The 15,438-nt window shown below is 44.9% G+C and overlaps 1 protein-coding gene across 2 annotated transcripts; it reads left to right on the top strand.

Annotated features, from left to right (window-relative positions):
• The first annotated feature begins 51 nt into the window (after nt 1–51).
• Nucleotides 52–13,480, top strand: ZBTB5 (zinc finger and BTB domain containing 5). 2 transcript variants are annotated; one of them, XM_040541253.1, is made up of 2 exons: nt 52–198; nt 9,002–13,480. In XM_040541253.1, exon 2 carries the CDS (start codon nt 9,006–9,008, stop codon nt 11,028–11,030), a length of 2,025 nt encoding a protein of 674 aa, XP_040397187.1. In that variant the 5' UTR covers nt 52–198; nt 9,002–9,005; the 3' UTR covers nt 11,031–13,480. The 2 variants fall into 2 exon arrangements, with proteins under 2 accessions (XP_040397187.1, XP_040397188.1); XM_040541254.1 differs by lacking the exon at nt 52–198 and adding an exon at nt 383–484.
• The last annotated feature ends 1,958 nt before the right edge of the window (nt 13,481–15,438 follow it).

The raw sequence follows: 15,438 nt of genomic DNA, 5'->3' as shown, positions 1-15,438 counted from the left end.
CGCTCCGCCCGGCGGCGCCGCCGCGTCACTTCCGCCCGGCCGCGCGGCCGCCGCAGCGTACGGCAGGCGGGGCGGAGCCGACCCGCGGGGACGGGGCCGCGGGGCCGAGGAGCGGCCGCCACCGCAGCTGCCCGGCCCTGCCCTGCCGCCGCCTCCCCTCCCCTCCCCTCCGCCGGGGCCCGCGGGCGGGGACCGCAGGTGAGCGGGCTGGGGGTGGGGGGGCCGCGGGCGGCGGGGCGGGGCCGTGACGTCACGTGACGTGCGCGGCGATGGCGGCCGGGAGGGGCCGGCCCCGCACCCCCCCCGGCGGGCGGTGCAGGGGCGGCGGCGCGGCGCGCACCGAGACCGGCCCCGCTGCGGGGCCCCCCCGGCTCCTGCCCCCGGCCGGCCCCGGCGGCGCCGTGCTGCCGGGCTGCCTCCCGCTCGCGCCGCCGCAGCGGCCTGGGTGGCGTTCTGCCGCGACGCAGCGCGCCTCGGGAAAAAGGTAGGTCCGCGCTGGTGCCGGTGTCAGCGGGAGCCGGAGCCCTGTCCAGCCCTGGGACTGACCAGACGTGCTCCCGTCCCCCCCCCGGCCCTTCCGGAATTGCTCGGAAGGAGCTCGGTTACTGCAGCGTGTGTACAAAGTCGCTGTAAATTGTGGCTTTAAATTGCGACTTTTTAGCAGTGATTAACAAAATACTCCCGTTTTACCTCCTCGTTGTATGTGCTAAAATCTACAGAACCCCGCAGAGCGTCCATGTAGACCTCTGCCTGAGTGTGGAATGGCACAGTTTAGAGCATTCGTTCTTGAAGTGAGTTTCTGAAGAGCAGGAGCACACAGTTCAGCTGCTCCTGGATGAAATACCGCGGTCATCCATTGCACTGGTCATGTGGCAGCAGATACTTGCATAGGTTGAAGATATAACGTACTAATTGTGGTGGTTTTACCCGTCTGGGCAGCCAGACTCTGCCGCAAACTCTCTCCCACCCCCCGTTCTTCAAAAGAGGTTTGGGAGAAGAAAGTATACTGCAAAGAAAAGAAAAAAAAAAAACTCACAAGTTGAGGTAAGGATAATTTCATTAAAAGGAAGAGGAAAAAAAAAACAAACAAAACACGCAAAGGCTATGTGGAAGCACACAGAGAGAGAAAAGAAATTACTCTCTTAGTTCCCATCAATAAGCAATGTTTGGCCATGTTCCAGGAAGCACGGCCTGAATATCTGTAGCAGTTCTTTGTGAGGACAGATGTCCTCATAACAAGGGCCCCCCATCTTGTTCCCCTTCCCCACCTTTTATTGCTGAGTGTGACACCATATGGTATGGAATATCCCTTCAGTTGTTTTAGGTCAGCTGCCGTGGTGGTGTCCCCTCCCACCTCTTCAGCTTCAGAATCACTGAGGAAGGTATTTAGACAGGGTTTGTTTAAAATGCTTGATCCTCCAGTAAATAGTGAAGTTGAAGAGCTAGATGTAGAAATTCTTGCCATATTGAACAAGCAGACGTCATGCTGATGCTGAGCTGTCTGTGCCTCCTCTTTCCAATTGGGTGTTTCTGTGCACCTTTTCAGTTCTCCATATTGTTTGTAATTTCATGTGTGAACTGGGGGAAATTCATAAACAGAGAAGCTGTCAACTCAGCTTACTCTTCAGAGGCGTTCTTCTGAGAGGAAGGCCACTGATAAATACTGCCTTAGTATCATGAATTCAGAAGGAATGCTTCCTGCACTGATAACGTGATAATAGAGCACGTTAACAGATCACAACAAGAATTCAGATCTATTCTTGTTGAATGCAGTTTATCTTTCCTTGCCTTTAAATGGCTTTATTGTCAGTTTTGTGTAGCAGCCTTCCCTGCTGCTCTGTTTCTGAATGAATCAATTAGCGATATTACTGATAGAGATTTGTTCAGTTGTGTCACTGTGTCATGCCTAAAAAACTTCTGTGTTCCTGGCAACGGTTGTTTTCTCATACCGAGATGGTTTTCTAGCTTCCTAAGACCACAAATAGAGTCCATGATCTAATTGTCCTGTTCTATATTGATTCCTGGAAAACAACCTGGTGACTGGGTGAGACGGCACATCAGAGCACAGGACTGCTGTGTTCCGGGCTCTTACTCTGTGTCTTGCTGTGAAGTATGATACTGTGCTGCAGGATCTAGAGACCAAGAGATGCGCCACGGGGCTGACATGTGGGGAACAGAAACCTGAGGAAGCAGGTGAATAGCCACATGTGCTGCCATCACGGTGACGTTAGTTTCTCCAGATAACCAGGAGCGTCCAAGATATATTTATCCATTCTTTGGAAGCTTGCAGTTGGTCCTCTTAAAGATGCTCCTAGCAGCGGACAGACTATGCTGTTACTCTTTATTAATGAGTTGGTGTTGCCATAGCTTGGACTACCTACTTCCAGTACCTTTCAGGAGATGAAAGAGTACTAAGTTATATAATAACCTCTTACTCTTCCCTGGAGGGCTGGTGCAGTCAGCAGCAGGTTTTGCAGTGCAGTTTATCCTTTCTGATTCATAGACAAGCTGTAAGTCACATTCCCTGACAACGGGGAGACAAATGCTCTGAGTTGAACTATGTATAAAACCTGGCAAAGCAATCACCTCAGATGTGGTGCTCTAAGCTCAAGCATCAGTCAGAGTTGCTCATTGCTGATGTTTTCTGTGGCGTTTCATGGGCGCGTGAAGAATACCTTTCATGGCTGGCATTCACCATATGGAAGTGTATGTAAAGGCAATGTAGCACTGCTATTTCATTGTTTCACTTGTATGGGGCAACCACAAATCATTTAAACTACTGTTAACTAAAAATCCACCTTTTACTCAGTCTGAAAATGTTGTTAGTGTGCATTTTTCTAAGTCATAAAACTTGCTCAAAATGTCAAAGAACGTTAAGGCTTCCTTTCTGCCTGCCTCTACCCTACTCCCATCTAGATAGCCTATTAAAAAAAAAAAAAAAGACAGTAGAAAGGATATTATACCATGTGTATTTCAGAGTTCAGTGAGGCTTTTTAAGAAATGTATTATTTCTAATACAATGGGTTAAATGCAGTATGAGTTTCTTGCAGTGTTTTGTGAAACATAGTTATGGCTAATTGGTCAAGAGTTATTAATACCGTAATGACAAACTTTCAGGTGTTGGCTGTTTTCCAGGGATTCCCGCAGTCTTGGTACCTATGATATCGCATTAAATTAAATATAGGTTTTTGGGAATGGGCTTTGAGGTACAACTAATACATTGTCCTTTGTTTCTTTTATGAGGAAAACCCAAGTTTCTGGGCACTTTTCAGTAGCATCTTTCAACTATATTTATCAAGGTCCTGCATCTGGGCTGGGGCAATCCCAAGCACAAATACACGCTGGGCAATGAGTAGATAGACAGCAGCCCTGAGGAGAAGGACCTGGGGGTGGTGGTTGGTGAGAAGTTCACCGTGAGCCAGCAATGTGTGCTTGCAGCCCAGAAAGCCACCCGTGCCCTGGGCTGCACCAAAAGCAGCGTGGCCAGCAGGGCGAGGGAGGGGATTGTCCCCCTCTGCTCTGCTCTCGTGAGACCCCCACCTGGAGCCCTGCACTCAGCTCTGGGGCCCCGAGCACAAGAAGGACAGGGAAGCATAAGAACAAGTGCAGAGGGGGGCCACAGAGTTGATCTGGAGCACCTCTCCTGTGAAGACAGGCTGAGAGAGTTTGGGATGTTCAGCGTGGACACGAGAAGGCTCTGGAGTGATCTTATTGCAGCCTTTCAGTATCTAAAGGGGGCTTATAAAACAGATAGCAACTTTTGCTTGGGCAGACAAGGGGGGAATGGTTTTAAACTAAAAGTGGGGAGATTTAGATTAGAGACTAGGAGGAAGTTCTCCACTCAGAGGAGGGTAAGGCACTGGCACAGGTTGCCCAGAGAAGCTGTGGATGCCCCATCCCTGGAAGTGCTCAAGGCCAGGCTGGATGGGGCTTAGAGCAACCTGGTCTAGCAGGTGCTGTCCCTGCCCATGGCAGGGGGCTGAAACTGGATGATCTTTAAGGTCCCTTCCAACCCAAACCATTCTGTGATGCCTAATCTGAGGCCCGGTGACGGTGTGATTTAGCAAAGCATTAATCTAAGTTCCCTGGGTACCCAGAAAGTCGAGTGGAAGTGGTCTGTGAGCTTCATGAAGGCTGCCGAAACTGGCTGCTGAAACCACCCCACACAGCTGGAAGCACCTGTGTTCTTCAGCCAAGTAGGCATTTGCACAGCATTTGGTGGTGTACATGACTCGGTCATAGAGACACGTAGAGACTTTGAGACTTTGGCTTGTTGTAAAGGAAGTGATGAGGGTATGCAGCACATGACTGTTTCAGGGGAGTCTTTTTGGCCAGCTATTCCTGAAAGTTGAGCTGTCACTGAGCCAGGAAAAGAAAGAAAGACTCAGGGGGTGTGTCCAGATATAGGCCATTCGGAAATTTCTCGATATTGACTTAGATGCTTTGCATATATTTAGTGACCTGAAGTAACTGATATCTCACCTAATACCATACGTGGATTGTATGTAGTATACAACTCAAATCTAGCTTTCTGGTTTTCAAGCGAGTCACGCAGAAGATCTCAGCTACTCTGTGTTTCTTGATTTTGGTCTGAGGACTTCAGCCTTTGCGGTGTAGTACATGTGAAATACCAAGGCAAATCAGTGTTACTTGAAGCAGAACTGGTGGTTGTCTTGTCCCAGGTACACCCAGGCTTCAGGCATTCCTTGGTGACTTAAAGCAAGAACACTTTCTGAATTTTGAAATCCAGTTTTTGACCACTGATCAAAAACAGAAGGTCTTGCCTATTATCTGATGCTCAAGTACATGTTGCTGCCAGGGCAGAAAGGACCATCTTCCTTTCTGGAGTCCAGCTCTACCTCTCTACTGATGTGGAATCCTGTCCTGTGTTTGTTTTTCTAACCAGTCTACACTGCATGGGTTAGAATGCCTTACTGCATAATCTGTTGAAGGACACTGCCTCCTGGAACTGTTCTGTTTTGGGCAGTACACAAGCTCTCAGTATTTGATCTGCTTTATAGTGCCTGAAGCACTGTAAAATGACCTGAGGTAGCGTGCAGAGAATGGGCAGTGCTCAACTGTCTGGGTATGGCATTGCTCCTGATGACCCTTTGCAGCTGAAGCAGCTGATGCTGGGCCTTGCACTTTGTGTGCCTCTGGAGCAAATGTGCAGGTGGAACAATTCTGTTCTCAGTTGCAGATGTGGCACAGTAAAGCTCTCCTGCCTTTGTAGGTGGTGGTAGTTACGGTTCAGCACTGTTGTATTTTTTTAAAATACTTGTGATTAGTACCACTGCTCAGGTGCAGTCTGTAGGAAAAAGAGATCCTCTCCTTGTCCTCCTTCAGTAGATGCCTGGTGTTCTCAGTGTGTCTGCCTGTAGACTGCAGCACCATTCACAGTGCAGATCAGCCTGGGATGTGAAACTTCATAGCCTTAGAGCTGCTGCTCCTGCGTGGGGAGTGAGTCGAGAGCAAAGCTGTCCCACATAAAGGTCCCTCACAAGTGAACATACTGCAGTGATGGTAGTCCAAAGGGAGGGAAAGAAAGAGTTTCTTTGGCGCTTGTGGCAACTCCTAGGCCTCCCTGTCTGCTTTTCCTCCTCTCCCTAAATTCTCCCTAAATCTTATTTTTCCGTCCCGTGAAGCCAAGGACAGAGTGTTATGCCAGAGATAACACCTGGCTCATCTCAGAGCCGAGCAAATAGAGACAAACAAGAAATTGTTTCACAGTCCCTTTTCAGCTTTCCAGAGAAGCCTGGCTGGAGGGGAGTTTTCCTTACAGAGGAGGAAGTCCATGTGCTGTGGTTGTTGAAACAAAGGAAGGCATTTGTTTAACTAGACGTGCAAAAGCTGGAAAGGCAGGCAGCTATGTAGCAGAACTGGTCACAGAGCAGCCCTGACCTCTACCAAATTACAAATACTTCCTGCTGGGACTTGTGGCTGTTCAGTCTCCTTGTGATCCTTTTGTCCTGCTGCCTGAGGTTGCTGGGATTCAGGGTCTACTGGTCCTATTGTTCCATGTCATTCTGTAACCACTAGGAAGGATTTCCTCACTTTCCCTTGTGTTACACTTCTCTTAGAGGAAGTGTGCAGAAATAAAAACTGTGCAATTCCAAAGATTGTCTGTCCTTTTTTTTTGTTTACTTGAAAATGACCTGTTTTACTCTCAAATATGTGTTCGTAGTGGAATGTAAATAAAATCACCTATTACCTGTATTTCTGTTTCTTAACAACAAGTTTAATTTCATACTTTACTTTTATATCTCCATCTGTAGAGATGATTGGAACTGTGACATATTACTTAATTGGATCTTATTACAGTGCATATTTCATGCATTCATGCATCATAGGTTGTGTGTTGCCAAATTAGGGGATTCTTGATGCACTAAAAACTGGACCCTCAGCATTGCTGGAAGGCATAGAGTGCAATTTCTTACTGCTTTCAAAATACACAGGAACCAATTAAAGGTTGAGGCAAATGCTTCTCGACTGCCTCTGATTCTTGTCAGCAGAAGTTTTGTTTTTTTGGTGTTTACATAAGCTCTGGTTCTTTAGGCTTTTCTGATTCTGTAGGCTTTTGACAAGGATAGGGTTCTTAGTCCAGTGCACTATATGGTGAAATGTTTCTTAAGCTAGCACCTGCAAAGTGTGCATTGTGCACCTGGGAGAAGTGGGAGGCAGCAGCACCTTGCCTTGGGAGCTGCCTCTTGCTGCTCTTCTGCAGCTTGGCAGCTGGAGCGGACAGGGGGTATGTAGTCAGACTTTGTGTCAGCCAATGGTTTTAGTCTTTGTCCTTTTATATTAGTTTGCCACCTCTTCTGCCTTGGATTTGGATCTCTTGGCCTACTCCATTACTGATTCCCTTCATTTGATAGAGCCCAGTGTTAGCCTGTGTGCAGCAAAATCTGCATACTTGAGCAGGTCCCTTTCTTTATCCGGATTGCCTCTAAGGGATTTCATAAATCTGAATCAGAAAATGATACCTGCTGTCACATGCTAACATCTGTAGTAGCCTCGTGACAGGCTGACGATGGAGAGTATCTGCATCCAAGTTGCATCTGAGCTGCTGTTGGAAGCCCACAGGTCTTTCTCATTCTGTAGCTGCCTGGTTACACAAATGTAGACCCATCGGTCGAGACCTTTTGTGTATTGCATACCTTCTTGACCTTTGCCAACGTTTTTTTTTTTACAGCAGTACGTGTCTCAAGAGTAGTAGTCCCATATCTGCCCTGCCTTGCTTACTGCTTTCTGCATAGCAGCAAAGAAGAGCACAGAGCTTCAAGCTGCTTAGGGCCCTCATGCTTCTCCATCCTCAGACAGCCTTTGTGATCATGTGCTGCTGCTTCATGCCTAGGATCTCTGGAGATGGGCTTTGCGTTTCTGAGATGCTGCTTTTTCTGGTGATCCTTCCAACTTAATGATATGCAGTACACTATATAATGTAGAATGCTGCACAACCTCTAATTTGGAGGTAAATGGTTACTATATATCCAGGTGAACAAAACTGCAAGGTGATTAACATCCATGTTACCAAATGCTACCAGTTTTTCTCTGAATGAGTGTGTGTACTTCGCAGGTACTGTCTCCAGCCTCCATGTAGCTTCTAAGCAAAGCCATTGTGTAAAGTGAACCACCTGTGGAGATGAGTTTCAAATACAAACATTATTTCTAGGCAGACTTTACTTTTCTTTACTGATAGGATGTGTCTATCAGAAACTCTTCATGCATGTTATTTGTATTAGTCGTGACTGCTCATATGCAAATGCAGCACATGGTTTGTTCACAATTTGTGTGATAAGTGAAGTAAACATGTAAATTTGAGGACAAACTTTCTGTACCAGTAGACTCATATTTGACCCTTTTTCAAAAGAATAATTCTGTGTGACCTTTTATTGTAGCTACTTTACAGTTGTGCCACATGATACTTTGGTATTGATATTGAAAAACAAACATTAACACAAGTATGTATGTAGATGGACATACATCCCCTCCCTCCAAGCAACCTTTCCTTTGCCCAGATTTCGCACTTTGTTGATTTCTTATGAGAAAAAGTTGAGGTGACACCTCATGAGTCTTACAGTGAGTACAAAGATTTTATTTAGGTTTGGTTGCTGGAAATTTCTGGAAAAAAAACACCCCTGAGTTTGTCTAGTTGTCTTGAGTAGTGCATTGTTTTATACAAGTTCTCTATAATTTCCTTATGGACCAAGAAGGTTCGTAAGAAATAGTATAGAGACAGCTCTTAATGTCTGCTAAACTTTTCTTAGTACCATTTTATGTATTTCCTAGAAAGAAGAGAGGAGTGCATCCCAGTTTATATGCTACAGTGGATATGAAAATTGCGTTACACTTCTGATAGATAAAGGTTGCAGTTTGAGATAAGAACTGACCACTTGTTCCAGTGCAGGAGTGTCTTGCCTCTTCTGAGTGTCCGTGTGAAAAGCGGGTATGTGATTGATGGTTCAGTGCAGTAGCTGAGAAACTGCAGAAAGTCATTTGCAGAAGGCAAGAGCTGGATTGAATGAGACTGGCATTAAAGTTCAGACTTCAGTGGGAGTTTATCTAATACCATAAGCAATTTAACAAAGCTTCCAGTGGATTCTTCACAATTACTTTTTGTTGTTTCTGTTTTTACTTTTTTAATATAACCAGGATCTGATGTTTTACTATGGAGTATGTTTTAGTTTGGACGGAAATTAACAGAGGTAAAATGACCTGCATTATTCAGTTTGCAGTGGAGCTGCCTGTGACAACTCTGATGCTTAGGTCGCTATTGTACTAGGCCACCTCCATGACAGAATCAGTTTTTTTTTTTCCCTTGTGGTCTTTGCAAGATTGTTAGTTCTCATACAGTAAGAGTGTAGCAGTGGTGAGTTAAGATCTAGTTATTGTTCATCTGTATTTTAGCCATCATCCTTCCTTTTTAAAACCAGTCTCACTGTGGTCTAAGTAGAACCTCATCCATTTTTAATATTATAGTTACTTCTGCTTTGTTTTATAGGATCATGGATTTTCCAGGACACTTTGAGCAAATCTTTCAGCAGCTCAACTACCAGAGGCTTCATGGCCAACTTTGTGACTGCGTCATTGTAGTGGGAAACAGGCATTTCAAAGCCCATCGCTCCGTTTTGGCAGCGTGTAGCACGCATTTCCGAGCTCTCTTTACTGTAGCAGAAGGAGATCAAACCATGAATATGATTCAGCTGGATAGTGAAGTGGTGACAGCAGAAGCTTTTGCTGCTCTCATAGACATGATGTACACTTCCACACTAATGCTTGGAGAGAGCAATGTTATGGATGTCTTGCTGGCTGCATCTCACTTACATTTGAACTCTGTTGTTAAAGCATGCAAACACTACCTTACTACCAGGACACTGCCAATGTCTCCACCGACTGATAGAGTTCAAGAGCAAAATGCACGCATGCAGAGGTCTTTCATGCTTCAGCAGCTTGGGCTGAGTATTGTGAGCTCTGCCTTAAATTCCAGTCAGAGCTCAGAGGAGCAACCAAACACAATGAGCTCCACGATGAGAAGTAACATAGAACAGCGCACTACTTTTCCGATTCGCCGTCTCCACAAGCGTAAGCAGTCTTCAGAAGATCGGGCCAGGCAGCGAATGAGGCCTGCCATAGATGAGTCTGTTTCTGATGTGACTCCAGAGAGTGCGCAGTCAGTAGTTCATTCACGGGAGGATTTCTTTTCAGCAGATTCACTGAAGATTGTGGACAACTCAAAGGCCGATGCCATCACTGATAACCAGGAGGATAGTACTATTATGTTTGATCAGTCTTTCAGTGCTCAGGAAGATACTCAAGTGCCCAGCCAGTCTGACAACAGTGGAGTAAACATTCCACAGATGTCCATGGCATCCCAGGCAACACAAGTGGAAACCAGCTTCGACCAGGAGGCTGCATCTGAGAAGAACAACTTCCCATGTGACAATCCAGAGGTCAGTTTAAACGAAAAGGAGCACATGAGGGTGGTGGTTAAATCTGAGCCCTTGAGCTCCCCAGAGCCTCAGGATGAGGTGAGTGATGTCACATCCCAAGCAGAAGGCAGCGAGTCTGTTGAAGTGGAAGGAGGAGTTGTCAGCGCAGAGAAGATAGAGCTAAGTCCTGAGAGCAGTGATCGTAGCTTTTCTGATCCGCAGTCTAGTACTGATAGGGTGGGAGATATCCATATTATGGAGGTGTCAAATAACCTGGAACACAAGTCATCTTTCAGTATCTCAAATTTTCTGAATAAAAGCAGGGGTGGCAGCTATGGTGCTAGTCAAAATAATGATGACAACATTCCAAATACAACAAGTGACTGCAGAATGGACAGCGATGCCTCTTACCTGATGAGTCCAGAATCAGGGCCTGCTAGTGGTCATTCATCTGCCACGGTCTCTCATGTTGAGAATCCTTTCAGTGAGCCTGCAGACTCTCATTTTGTTAGACCAATGCAGGATGTGATGGGTCTTCCCTGTGTGCAGACTTCGGGGTACCGGGCTGCAGAACAGTTTGGCATGGACTTTCCACGGTCGGGCTTGGGCCTCCATTCTCTCTCAAGAGCTATGATAGGCTCTGTAAGAGGGGGAGCTAGCAGCTTTCCTGGCTACCGCCGCATAGCCCCCAAAATGCCTGTTGTGACCTCTGTCAGGAGCTCCCAGCTGCAGGATAACTCATCCGGTTCCCAGCTGATCATGAATGGGACCACTTCTTTTGATAATGGGCATCCTTCACAACCCGGTCCACCACAGCTGACAAGGGCATCTGCAGATGTTCTTTCAAAATGTAAGAAAGCCTTATCCGAGCACAACGTCTTGGTTGTAGAAGGTGCACGCAAATATGCATGTAAGATCTGCTGCAAGACTTTTTTGACCTTAACAGACTGTAAGAAACACATCCGTGTGCACACAGGAGAAAAGCCTTACGCCTGTCTGAAGTGTGGCAAACGATTCAGCCAGTCCAGCCACCTGTACAAACATTCCAAAACAACCTGTCTGAGGTGGCAGAGCAGCAACCTACCTAGCACTTTGCTTTAACCGTTTCCACCCCCCAGCCTGAATGAGAGTGCCAGTACAAACTCTTTAACTCTCTGAAGCACTGCAGGAACTTTAACACTATTTTGCTCAAGCTAAGAAGCTGCTCTCATAGATCCGTGAACACTTGTGTGTGGTTGTGCCACACGCAAAAGTCTTGGTTCTGTAAATTGGGGATAATACCATACCTACCTCACAGGGGTGTTGTGAGGCTTAAGCAACTGTTAGTGAAGAACTTTGTGGTCCTCAGAAGTCAGCACTACACAGTCTGTAGATGTGTGAAATGTTACTGTTACGTACATGCAAGCCTGGGGCTTACAGGGATACAGCCCCTAAAACTAAGTTCCTTTGCATGGCAGAGGGGTCAGGATTGAGTGAGAGTGATCTCATGAAGTAACATGTTTCAAGAACGAGAAACTGAAGTGCAAATTTCTTGTGTTTTTTTTTTCTCCTGAAGTATTTTGTAAAAGTGAAAACATTTAAATAAATAACCTGCAAAAATCAAGTTGTTGCATTATGTGTGAATGGTAATGCAAAGAGCTGTTTACTGCAGATTGCATATCTTTAGAAGAAAAACAACTTTGGATGCACCTGTCTGACATAAAATGCTTTAAAATATGCTAATTATAAAATAGTTTTAGGGTTCTGAATGTATGTTTGCTTGTTTTGTAGTAAAGAACACTGTGTAATGAAGGTGCTTAAATTAAATCCAAGACAAGTAACTTTTGGACTACCACTTGTATATATACTTGGAATACAGCAAGATCTGGATGTTTCACTGATTTTTTTTCTCTGTAGCAGAAACTTGTATTAAGTGATAAGTGAAGTACTGTTTCTTGTTTGTGCTATTCTTAGCAGTATCTTAACCAATTTGTATTTCCTATCTTAAAATTCCATATACACAACAGTCTGAAAAGAGCTTGTCTTTGTCTGTTCTGTTATTTTGAATGAGAGAGAGAATTTGTGATGGCATTTTTTTAGTGTTTAAGATAGTCTCTTGCTATTCCCAGACATGCCGATAGTCAGTCTGATCCACTTTACTGCATAAGCACGTTGTTCTTTTCTGGTACTCTTTTCTTCAGGCTTTAATTTTCTCCTCTGTACACTTACTTTCCCTCACAATTATGAATTGTTTCTTACATCAGAGGAGTCAGGAATGGTCCTTGCTTGCCATATTTATTTATGTTTCTATGTAAAGTGTAGTAAACAAATCCAATCCTTTTGTTTAAAGTAGTGTCATAAATGTACCTTTCTACATAAAGTTAAAAAAAAGAATAGCATAAATTTAATTAAAAAAATAGCACTGCACACTTTGTAAAGCAGAAATTCAGTGATCTTTGTTCTTTGAGAGAACAGCATACATCTTGTTTAATTTCCTCCTCTTTGATACCATTGTAAGTAATAGTATTTGCAGTGTCTTGTTTTCTTTGTTGGATGCATGTGAACTACCAGCTTTCAGAATGCTGGGTTTCTACATTTGGAGTGCTTCTCCTGATAAATGCTGTTCTACCATATCGAAGGTGGGTCAGGGCTTCAGCACATCCATGCTACTCTGGAGAGACAGATGATTGATGTTTCCTGGCATTTAAGTCACAGAGCAACTGCTTTCTGTTAATACAAAAACAATTTGCAAACTTTTTTTTTTTGATTCTATATAGCCAAGATATCCTGTGTGATGATACTCAGCAGTTTTAAGGAGTTTGTGTTCCTAGTAGTTAATCTTAAACATCTTGGTCTTGTGTTTTGCTAAACAGAAAATAAAATCCTAATACACACTCCCATAGGTCATTTACCAGGATGAACTGGGAACACTGTTGAAGACTACAAACCAAACATTCATTGTCAGACCAAAGGAAACATAAAAAGCTTTCTGTACCTGGCTTTATGTGAAACAGTAGTCAGCTACTGAAGAAATGTCTAGTTACACCTCTCCGTGCTGAAAAGAAAATTGCCAAATGTCTGTCAATGTGTCACTTACACCTTGAGCATCCAAGGTAAACAGGAACATGGAAACATGAGTGATTGAATTGATTCCTTTAAAAAGTTAAAAATTCTTTATTTAATGGTCATATTTGTAGCTCTTGTTTTTTAAAGAATTAAAACAATGTGACATTTTTAAAAGCTTTAGGATATGCCACTTTTTTTTTTATAACCATTTTGATATTGGGGGACTGAAGGCATTGAGGGATACTAAATAATCTCACTAAAACATGAATAAAATACAATATTTTGTGCTTCAGTATATTCTTGTTGGTGTCTTGCCTTATTGGTAGCATTCTGGCTGGTTGTTTCATCTTTCTTGCATTTCTACCATTCTGTTAAAAACTATTTTTTTTTTTTTAATATACATTTTCTGTATGTTTCCTACAATGCATCTGAAATCCTACAGCATGTAGGAATAAAGCAGCTGTGTGAGTACGGAGATTAATTAAAAACTAATGTGATCAGGTAAACGTATTAAACTGTACTTTTTCAAAATCTGTTCTTTTATAATAAATTCTCATGTTGTTGTGAAATACGAGACCTTGTGTGGGAGGACTCCTCTCCTTTCTTAAAGAAAAAAATTAAACTTGCGGCATCCTTGTAAGTAGCAACTTTGATTTTCTGTTTTCATTGACATCTAGTGCTTTTGGAGGAGCATGCTGCAAATCCAGGAACTTGTGGCTGACTTGTTGCCTTCCTAGTCTTCCAGTATGACACAGTACCTTAGAATGACAGCTCCACTTAGCTGTCCCTTATTGTAAAATGAGAAGTAGCTCATCTCAAAACATGTTAAAATTGCTAAAGAGCTTTATCACCCTGACTCGTGTTCAAAACTAAACTTTACGGACCCTACAGTGAGATCTTGTGTGAAGATGTCAGTGAATTAGCATTTTGAAACATCTGAAAATATTTTTTTGTGCTGCTGTATTTTGACCTGATTTACTTTTTATTGTGGTGTTTTTGCCAACAACATAATTAATTGACTAAGCAGGTAATTTTTATGTGTTTGCTGTTTGAGTTCTTTGTCTCACTTTGCAGTGCAAAATTGAAATGTGGGCGCACAGACATGTTTGTCAGATGAGGCAAAGTGCATAGTACTGCTTTTGGCAGGCCTCCATTATGCTGGGGTTTTACCATTTCTGAGAGGACATTCAGTATCTAATCAACAAGAAGCAGGGCAGTATTTGAGCCAATATAGTCTTGAAGGATTTTGTCCTATTTTGGGGTCAGATGGGGTCCACCAGGGGTATGGAGGGCGCTGGCAGAAGTGCTCACCAAGCCACTTTCTGTCATTTATGAGCAGTTCTGGCTATCAGGTGAGGTCCCAGTTGACTGGAGTCTAGCAAACGTGACACCCATCTACAAGAAAGGCTGGAAGGAGGACCCGGGGAACTACAGGCCTGCTGTACAGGCCTGATGGTGGTGCCAAGGGAAGCTGATGGAGCAGATCATCGTGGGTGCCATCATGCAGCACATATGGGACAACCGGGTGATCAGGCCCAATCAGCACGGCCTTACGAAAGGCAGGTCCCGCCTGATGAACCCGATTTCCTTCTGTGACAAGGTGACCCCCTTAATGGATGAGGGAAAGGCTGTGGATGTTGTCTGCCTACACTTGAGTACAGCTTTGGACACTCCTCCCCAGCATTTTTCTGGGCAAACTGGCTGCTCATGGCTTGGACAGGCGTAAGCTTTGCTGGGTAAAAAAACAGGCTGCGTGGCTGGGCCCAAAGAGTTGTGGCGAATGGAATTAAATCCGGCTGGAGGCCGGTCACAAGTGGTGTCCCCCAGGGCTCAGTCCTGGGGCCAGTTCTGTTTAATGTCTTTTCCAATGATCTGGACAAGGGGGTCGAGTGCATTCTCAGTAAGTCTGCAGACGACACGAAGCTGGGTGGGAATATAGATCTGCATGAGGGTAGGAAGGCTCTGCAGAGGGGTCTGGATAGGCTGGGTCGATGGGCCGTGGCCAACTGTATGCGTTCAACAAGGCTAAATGCCGGGTCCTGCACTTGAGTCATTATCATCCCCATGCAATGGTACGGGCTGGGGGAAGAGCGGCTGGAGAGCTGCCTGGCAGAAAGGGACCTGCTGGGGTATTGGTTGATAGACATCTGAACAAGGAGCCAGCAGTGTGCTTAGGTGGCCAAGAAGGTCTACAGCATCCTGGCTTGTATCGGAAACGGCATGGCCAGCAGGGCTAGGGAAGTGTTTGTCGCCCTGTACTCAGCTCTGGTGAGGCTGCACCTTGAATGCTGTGTTCAGTTTGGGCCCCCCCGGCCCACAAGAGGGGCATCGAGGTGCTGAAGGGTGTCCAGAGAAGGGCAACGAGGCTGGTGAAGGCTCTAGAGAACAAGACTTGTGAGGAGCAGCTGAGGGAGCTGCAGTTGTTCACCTTGGAGAAAAGGAGGCACAGGGGAGACCTTATCAC

Source organism: Cygnus olor, chromosome Z (genome assembly GCF_009769625.2).
Source record: "Cygnus olor isolate bCygOlo1 chromosome Z, bCygOlo1.pri.v2, whole genome shotgun sequence".
Lineage (NCBI taxonomy): Eukaryota > Metazoa > Chordata > Aves > Anseriformes > Anatidae > Cygnus > Cygnus olor.
This window is presented reverse-complemented; position numbering and strand designations above follow the sequence as displayed.

Excerpts from the sequence above, each read along its gene's own strand:
- ZBTB5 (XM_040541253.1), top strand. The coding sequence starts at position 9,006 with ATGGATTTTCCAGGACACTTTGAGCAAATCTTTCAGCAGCTCAACTAC.